The sequence below is a fragment of the Fukomys damarensis genome, unplaced genomic scaffold (assembly GCF_012274545.1).
Source record: "Fukomys damarensis isolate Sample0158 unplaced genomic scaffold, DMR_v1.0_HiC HiC_scaffold_8, whole genome shotgun sequence".
In the NCBI taxonomy this organism is placed as follows: domain Eukaryota; kingdom Metazoa; phylum Chordata; class Mammalia; order Rodentia; family Bathyergidae; genus Fukomys; species Fukomys damarensis.
Window position 1 is genome coordinate 6,764,086 of NW_022900920.1, and position 8,891 is coordinate 6,772,976.

At 48.0% G+C, this 8,891-nt stretch overlaps 2 protein-coding genes across 9 annotated transcripts in view; both read right to left on the reverse strand.

Moving 5' to 3' along the window:
* Positions 1 to 331, reverse strand: part of Dpysl4 (dihydropyrimidinase like 4) — a 17,788-nt gene extending 17,457 nt beyond the window's left edge. Inside the window, exon 1 of one of the 2 annotated variants that reach the window (XM_010620410.3) lies at positions 140 to 331. In XM_010620410.3, the coding sequence (XP_010618712.1) occupies positions 140 to 178 (39 nt within the window). In that variant the 5' untranslated portion in view covers positions 179 to 331. The remainder of the gene's footprint in view (positions 1 to 139) is intronic. The other variant, XM_010620401.3, reaches the window with a different exon arrangement.
* Positions 332 to 2,224: 1,893 nt separating this feature from the next.
* Positions 2,225 to 8,891, reverse strand: part of Jakmip3 (Janus kinase and microtubule interacting protein 3) — a 140,159-nt gene continuing 133,492 nt past the window's right edge. For all 7 annotated transcript variants that reach the window (XM_033761339.1, XM_033761340.1, XM_033761338.1 and 4 more), the window contains one exon: positions 2,225 to 4,640. The gene's annotated coding sequence lies outside the window, so the exon portion shown is untranslated. The remainder of the gene's footprint in view (positions 4,641 to 8,891) is intronic.

Here is an 8,891-nt window from a genome sequence, read left to right on the forward strand (position 1 = left end):
TTCTCGGTCGCCGGCAGCGCGCGAAGGAACCGAGAGGAAGGGCTAGCGCCGGGACCGGGCTTGCGCGGAGATGAGACCCACGGAGGGTCCGCCTGGCGAGAAGGCCCCTCTGCGCGGTGGGCAGGGGCCGCGGGCTCACCGTGATCCGGGGAATGCTCTTCTTGCCCTGAAAGGACATTCTGCTCCGCTGGCAGGCCTGGGGACCGACGGGCGGCGTGGGAGCGGGCGAGCAAGCGGGGACGCGCGTTGAGCCCAGCGTGTGCGTGGGGAGCGAAGCGCCAGAATGTGAGCGAACCAGCGCTACTCCCGGCCCCGCCCTCGCTTAGTTGCACTCAGGCCCCGCCCCGCCACTTCTCATTTGCATTCAGGTCCCGCCCCGTGCCAGATCCTCCCAACCTCCCCCGCCTGAGGCTAGACTGGTTCCTGCACCCGTGCCATTGCGTGCCAAGTGGAAGTGCGACCTGTCCCTGAAGACGCATGAAGAGTTTGGATCCCGCAAAGGAGAGCGGTCAGACAACGTCCTACCAAGCCCCGCCTGTGCCCTGCCCCGTGATGACCCAAAGCACCCAGGCTCTGCAGCTGAAACTGGTTCCCTAGTGTGGGAAACAAGTCCGTTCAGGAAGTTGTCTCTAGCCAAAGCCAGGCTCCTCCCGGGATACGGGAGTTAGAGAGAGAGCGAGGGGCTGTGTCCTGGGAGCTGCACCAGGCCTTGGAGACCTCCCCGGGGTTGTTCCACAGGGGGCTGCGAAAAGCCAGCTGCGGGAGGGACAAGGTGGAGAGACACAGGCAAGACTAGACAGGGGCAGCGAGACAGACACACAGTGAGACGGGCAGTGATGGGCTTAGGGGCCGCCAGGCGGGCTCAGGAGTGGGGTCTCAAGGCAAGGAGAAGTCCTGGGACGGCTTCAGGCCTGAGCGGATGGCGCTCTATAAGTGGTGGCCTGCACCTCTGTCCTGCGGCCTCACCTGCGGAGATCCGCGGGCTGGGACCAAGCTGGGCTGCCCTTGGCGACTGGCCGCGACCGCAGACAGGTCTCCGCCTGGCTGTTCAAGTATCTCCGAGGGGCGGCGCGGCCCTCAGTAGGGCTCGCCCATCCGTGGGTCTAGGGGTCGCGGCGCCACGAATCCAGAGGCAGTGTCTTGTTTCAGAAGGCATCCTCCACGCAGCGGAAGACGCCACCGAGCTTGGGCCGGGCCAGAGGCTGCTCGGGACCGTGCGGCTGCGGTGCAGGCATGGTAGGAGTCAGAGACCAGCCCAGCGTCTGGGTGCATCTGGGACCCCAGCGCGTCTGCACGTGGAGCCAAGATCCGGCCCTCCCTGGCCTCACCCGCTCCCGGTCCCTCTCCCCACACTCCTGGCTCGGCCCATTGGAGCTGGCGCTGTTCATACAGCAAGTGCTGAACGAACTACCTGGTCTGGCCCCAGGAGCACCGCGGCCCAGCAAGCCCGGCCGCTCACCCTCCGGGCTCGGGTGCTCTCCGACTCCACCCACACATGCTGGAAACGCGGGAAGAAAGCAAGCACTGGAGAGCTTCAGTCCGTAGGAACTCCATCACTCTCCGGAGCCCTTGGGAGAATCCACGTTGGGCAAGAAGGCCCTGACTAAATCATCAGCAAGAGTAAGATGTGGGATCAGCAAGTGGAAGCAGCTCTGACTTCGCTGAATGCCAAGGCGTAAGAGTTGGGGTGAGACAAGACAGAGGGGATCTGGGCTCCCCAGAGATCACAGGGCTATACTATCACATTGCGGAGGCCTGCAGCGACTAATTTTGATTGAGAAGGCCCAGCCTTTGTGTTGTCGGTGGAGTTGGGCATTTCATAGCCTAAATTCAGAAAATGAGTCACTGGGACACTCACCATTGGTCTGCAGTGGACCCTGACAACTGGTCTTACTCATGTGCAAAAATCTCCCTTTTCTAAGTTATTTGTGTTCTTTCTCTTTCCGTTCACATTTGACAGAAGAAAGCTTTCCAGTTGGCCAGCCTCAGCCAGGTGCTGCCAGGTACCTGAGGCAGAGGTTTCCTCCAGGCGATTTTAGATTTTTGAGGATGAGGCTGTAGGTGACCCTCCCGCCCCACCCCAGTGGGCAGAAGGTCCAGATTCCCTTTCCGGCACAGAAAGAGGCATTGTATTTCAGAGAATGAATGCAAAAATGCAGAAATGGCTACTATACCCGCTAAGTTCAAACCCTAATAATACCCTTGGAAATGCTTTGATCTTCTACGCTTTTAAAACAATTTTTATTAAAACTGTACAATAATTTACAAATAAGTAAAAATTCTCTGGTATATCATAGGAATCACAATACAAAAATATGTGTAAAATTTTGTAGTGGGTCACCATACAAACCTAGTGTAGCCTGTGAATATTGTTTAGTACTGAACAGACTATCACATGTTTAGAACGTGGTAATTAAGGAACTGCCTCAGAGAACACAAATACTGCCTGGCACGTTGCCATAAGAAAACAAATCCTGTTAATTTTTGCATAAATTTACAATATAGCTTTTAAAAATATACAGTAAACAAATATATGCTTTGATACATATAGTCACAATATGATTTTCCTGAGCCTAAACTTAAATCCATTACTTCGTAAAAACACACTACCCATCTCAAGATTTCAGTGATGGAGTGATGGCAAGTGCTGATGAACTATCAATGCCTTAAAGCCAGTGTTGCACCAGCCCCTCCTGACTCCCAGTTGGTGTTCACAAGCCACATAAGGCACTCAGGTTTCCTGAAGGCTACAGATTCTGCAAGGGCAGAGACCTTAAGTCACAGCCATAGGCCTTCAACAACTGGAACTCAACCATGGAAACAAGGTAAATACCGCATGGTGTCCACAAAGAAATCTGTATTTTACATGGATTTCTAGTTTAGACAAACTAAAACATTTATGTTGTTCTATGCATTGTGCACACAGTGTGACCATGTCCTATGGTGTACAGATGCTTACGTCTCCGTTACACAGGAAGTGTTCCTGGCCACATTTCAGTGTCCCTCCTCTTGCTTCCTCAGGGTGGTGCCTTTAAACAGGATTTCCCTGTTTGAAGAGCTAGCAGGAACAGCCAAATGTTCAAGGAAATTCAGTCTAACCCACATGTGAATAAAAGAAGGTACAGTCTGGGATTTAGAAAATGCACCTTATTTTTAAAACACTTGAACTCTTCAGATGCTCACTGGTCAGCAAGAATGAGTGCTAAATGCTTATATTTGATTTTTTTGTCCAAAGCCCAGTGCTGATTTTGTAATTAGATGAAAAGAAAGTGCCATGACATATGAATGAAAACAATGATACCTAAAAAGAGGAATGGCATTCCAACTAAATGTGTGCTTTCAGGTATGTGGCAGGGGTATAAAATGCAGTTTGATTCACAGGATATTATTTAAAACATTCATAGGGCCATTTTCCTTTCCTATGTACAAACTTTTTACATATGAACATAACAACTTCATAAGCATTGGTACATATTTACACACTTCTCTTTCCTGTATAGTTTATCTTCTTTTATATTACAGAACTGTGATTTAGTGTGTCTGGGGTGGATGGGAAGATATATGTGGTACTCCAGACACATACAACATGCAAAATCACGATAATCCAACTAAACCAGAAGGATGTGAATTTGGGTGCATCTCAAAGCACACCTTTAGATGCTAATTGGCTGATTTTTCTCTTGCAGGTTCACACTGAAGCCCAGCCAGGAGCTTTTCCCAGGGGATATAGGCTCTCAGGGGACCACATGGAGTTTTAACATGTTTCTTGGATGTCTGCATTGCAGAGTCCATCAGACTTTAACCTAATGGTTCATTTATAGCTCTGTGGCAGTGCTTATTAATGCATGTTATTGTTTGCCATTTAGTTCTAGGTACAATACATCTTCCAAGAGGATGCAGCCATTAAAACCAAACAAAACTATGCATGGAGGAATATACAGGATTTCAGACTTGAGACAAATCTCAACATCAGGCTTGACTAGAGAGGCAATGAAATGGACCAGTGCCTTATCCAAGTGAATCAGGGACTGTGGTTCAAATACAAAAGAAAGGACAGGTCCTTTTTTGGACAAGTGCGATTTATAGTGCATTTCCCAACAGAAATTCTGCACCCATCAAAGAAAAAGCATTATCTGTCTGATCCTATAAACATTCCCCAGATTTTAACCTAGGAAACCATGCCTGGTCCACCAAATCTGCACCAGAGTGGAACATTTCTTCTGGCACAAATATAAAATGAACTTAATACTTCCAGACAACACAATCATTCCTCCTTCCAGCTACTATTTTTTTGTTTTTTGTTTTTTTTTTAATGCAATGCTACAGGTTACACTCACACTTGGATGCATATGGCATACCTAGTGCATCGACTTCTAGGTGCCTCAAAGGGGCTCATTTTTTGTTGTTCTCTGGTTTGAGTGAGGATATACATGAACACATGTGCACGGGCACATGCTCTTCTGCACCACTGAGGGCAAAAACCTTAGACCACCAAGGATGTGATGATGACAGAGGAATCCTTCAGCCACGGAGTCAGGATCATCCAAACGCAGGAAAGCTCTCCTGGGTTGTGGACTGGATCATCCAGCAGAGATGCAAGTCACACTTAAAACTGCCTTCATTGATGCATTGTTTTCTCTCTGAAAGAACAGTAGAAATACATGTTTCTTTAGTACGACATGTCCAAGCCTCTCATGAGAAATGTATACATCGTGGGCTGAAACTCAAGATGGGGGATCAGGAGAAATGCTGAGGCAAGGGGAAGCTCTACTATGCACAATGGTGTGCCCATCCCAGGAGCACTGGCTTTGTGGGCCAAGCACCAACCAAGGTGCCACATCTTGAGCCTCCAGTCAAGAGAGGCAAATGGCCCCCCAGGAAAGCACATGCTTACAAAGGTGAGTCTGTGTTCCTCTTTATTCCATTTGGAGAAGTGGCCTTGAATCTTCCTCAGTATCACTGGTAGCTATCCATATTCCTGATTTTTATTTCTTCTCATCACTTATAAAGTGGGCCTCTGCTAGGTTCTCATTTTCTTTTTACCCTTACATTTAAAAAATGTTTTTGGCAAGTTATTAAGGAGCTGCTAAAGTTCCTTGTAAAAAGGGGGTTGGCCTAGACTGGACACAGAAGCACGTCAGGGGGAGGGCAGGCAAGGGCCATGGACAGTAGGAACTCCAGTTTCTAAGCTAGGAGAAAGAGAGATTGGGGAGGTTGTTTGGGGGGGTGTTGTTGTTGTTGTTGTTGTTTTGTTTCCTAACCTAACTTCCAAGTCGATTATCTCATATAGAATGAAAAAAGAAACACTTAGCCTTCCCTCTGCACATGTTACACATTACAATAGAAATGTTGTTACAATTAAAATTACACATTGTTCCCAGTGCCTTTAATCAGTTTCATTTCTAAATAAGTTGTCATTGAATTATCTATTTCTAGAATATTAAAGAAGAGACCTTCCAGTTCAGCCCTCCCATTTTGCAGATATAAAAGCTGAAGCCTCAACCATAAAAATGATTTCCCAAAGTGACATTTCCAAGCTGACTAGAGCCAGAGGCCCTGATATTCCCCATGCTCCCTCCCCACATCATTTTCTCTCTGAATTATGTGATCAGCTGCCCAGGATGTGAACTATATACATCAGTTATGGAACAGAAATCTTGTCAAAAATAATATTCAGAGCTCTAAAAAAAAATCACTCCCCAAATGAAAGGATAAGGGCAGCTGGTCCCCTGTGGTCGCTTAATAGCTCTCCTGAGCCAGTTGCCATCTTACTTCACTAACATACTCCACTCACTGTTTCCAGGGCCCACTGTCTGCTGGAGCAGAGTCTGGGAGACCAGCAATTACCCTGTGGTAGTGTGAAATGCTATGACAAGCATAAGCACCAGAGCCACAGCTCCACCTTCTCTCTGGAGGGTCGTAGTCTGATGTAATTTTAATATTGGCCTGTAGTATGGATGGGTCATGAAGTATGGGAATAAGTTGATAACCAAAGTCGTGAATTCAACTCATTTCACAGTACTAAAAGGAGAAAAGTAGGGACAAGAGGACAGTAGGGTGTCCAGCTGTACCATGACCCATGTTGGCAATGGGGATGCCCTGCTAAAAGGCACTAAAACACCAGAACTTGTCTGAAAGTTGCAGAAGCTGCACCCATTGGTAATGCATGAAATGGAGCTGTGCATATGGATTACAAAACAGTGTTCTGATTTATGTCAAAATAGAGCCGGAGGAGCAGGCCCCTGCCGTCTGTCTGTGTTTTGTTGGGAATTTCCATGGGATCTCAGCTGTTAGGAAACACAAGGCTGTTGGCAGAGAAGGCAAGTACCTTCTTGGGGCCCAAAGAGCCCAGCTTGGATCAGGATTAACTACAGATGGTGACACCACCAAAGACCCAGGATCCACAGCCTTATGTGGGGTTTCCAGAAATGTGTACATAATATTCAGCGCTAGAGGTCTCATCTGGGATGATATCTCATATCCTGGAGCTTCACTCTCTATCCCCAAATGCTGTATCCCAGCATCCACCCAAAATGACCCATACATATGCATCTGAACTACCAGTTACAGAATGCTGGAGCATGGGCTAAAACCAGTACATTTCCCGTAAGCTCTGTTTGTCCAAGAAACTTGAGCTAAACATTCTCAAACTACAGAGAAACAAATGACAAGAAAATCTGTTTGGAGCTAAGGTCTTTTCACCCCAAGCTCTCATTTGGGGGGAAATATCAAGTAAATGGCCTTGCCAGACAGAGGCTTAGCTTCCTCCTTGTGGCTCTCTATGGAATCTTTCCATAAACCCTACAGTACTGTCATCAACTCCCTGCCTGCCAAGGTGATCTGTGAGGTCACCCTCTCCAAGTTTCCAGGGAGGAGGGCCCCACATGACCCCTTCAGATGCTGGACGGCCTTTTCATCCCAGGATGAAACAGTCACACTGCTCTGCCTGGATGTCCCTCTTGCTGACTCTGGCCCTGCAGCTGCCTAATAAGTCTGTAATAAGGTGGAGGCCATTTTTATGCAGCACGTGGCAGGTAAGGATGAGGCTCTGGGGCTCCTGAGGTCTGTGATGATAAATTTTAGTTATCAAGTTAACTGGACCATGGAGTACCTGTGCTTGTGAAGATGTTCTTGGGTAAGAATCACATTGGAATTAGTCAACTGATTGACTCAAGCAGATGGCCCTCCGTAGCGTGGGTGATCTTCTGTCTGTCCACTGAGAGCCCGAAGAGAACAAAGGTTAAGCAAGAGGGACCCCTTCCTACTTGCTATGAACTGAAGCATGGGTCTTTTCTGCATGTTGGGCTCTGATTGAAACGTTGGCTCTCCTGTGTCTCCAGTGTGTTGACTACAGATTTTTGGCTTTGTGAGCCTCCATAATTGCATGGGCCAATTCCTCATGAACAATCTCTCCCTCCCATGTACACATGTGTGAGTACAGACACAGACACATATACGTACACATATTCTCAGCGCTATTTATCTAGAGAGCCCTGACAAATACAAATACACTCATTGACCACTCACATTTCGAGGAGGTGACCCCTTTTCAGAGCAGGAGGCCAGGTAGTCTCTGACATACCACTTGTGGCCACATGTCTAAGAGAAGGCAGAGGCAGGACCTGTATGATTCCAAAACTGCCGTATTTTCAACCATCCTGCCAAGTTTGTCCAGTAATCTAACAGACTGACTAAACTCATAAATCTATCGGTACTACAGACACTTTTGGGAGAGGCCCTGAGGGCTTAGAATCCAAAGCTGTATTAAAATATAACTTCAAGAAAATTTAAACAGGAAAAAGGGGACATGTTAGTCAAGAACAAAGTGAATCTCCTCACAAACTCAAAACCCAGGCAACAGGATCCCCCCATTAGAAAGTCCACAGTTCTCCAGGTAGGATCCTAGGAACCCTGGGAGCTGGAGGAAAGATGCCTGTGTTGGGAGCCTGGAGGGCACCCAGACCTTGGAGCCCACTGCCTGTTGGATCCAGGCCGGGTGCAGGGAGATACCAGGTGGCAGAATACAAAGAGATGGGCCAGAGAGGACTGGCAGGGTCCTTGAGAAGCATCTAGGATTTCTACTGAGTGCCCTGGACCTTAGCTGGGAGTCTGGAATCAGGGAGAAAGGTCAAGGGAGGTTTGCAGTCTGATACGGCAGGACCTTGAGATCCTGGGAACTGTGATTCCATCCAAAGCTCTTTCCCTAAGGGATCTGGCCCAGCTCTGTGGCCTCCAGCATCTCCTAGCAGCAAGTAAACAGATCTCAGCACCCTCACCTGCCTGCTTGGGATGACAGCTTGCTGCTTGTTCAGTGGCCCCCCACCTCCCCAATAGAGCTTCCAGAAAGGGCTGAGAATGGGTGGATCTCTCCAAGCTCAGAAGTGTCTCTCAAGGATCTGAGAGCCTTTCGTTTGAAATGGAATCCTGGCGGTGGGGGGTCCTGTTTCCCACCCTCCTTTATCCTCCATCTCATCTTTGATGTCTGCCAGCTGGTACACACAGCTGCCTGATCTTTCTGCCCTGACCAGCCTCTTACCGAGCTTTTGTAACTTTTCACTTCTCTGGCTCTTTTAAGTGCCACTCCCCCAACTCATCCTCCCTTTGAATGCCCAAATTGCTCCTGCAGGACTCAGAAAGGACCTCACACCTTTCTCTACTGTCAATACAGAGAATAAACCTTATTTTCCATGTCCAGCTGTATTGTCTTTGACAAGCTCTGCTGAGAGGGAGATTCAGCTGGAGGCAGCATTGTAACTGACAGGGATGCAGGTGGGCTGGGGAGGATGAGGCTAGGCTTTCTGGGGTGGGGAGGTACTTCTTTTTTCTTTTCTTTTCTTTTCTTTCTCTCTCTCTCTTTTTTTTTTTTTTTTTTTTTTTTTTTTCTTTTTTGT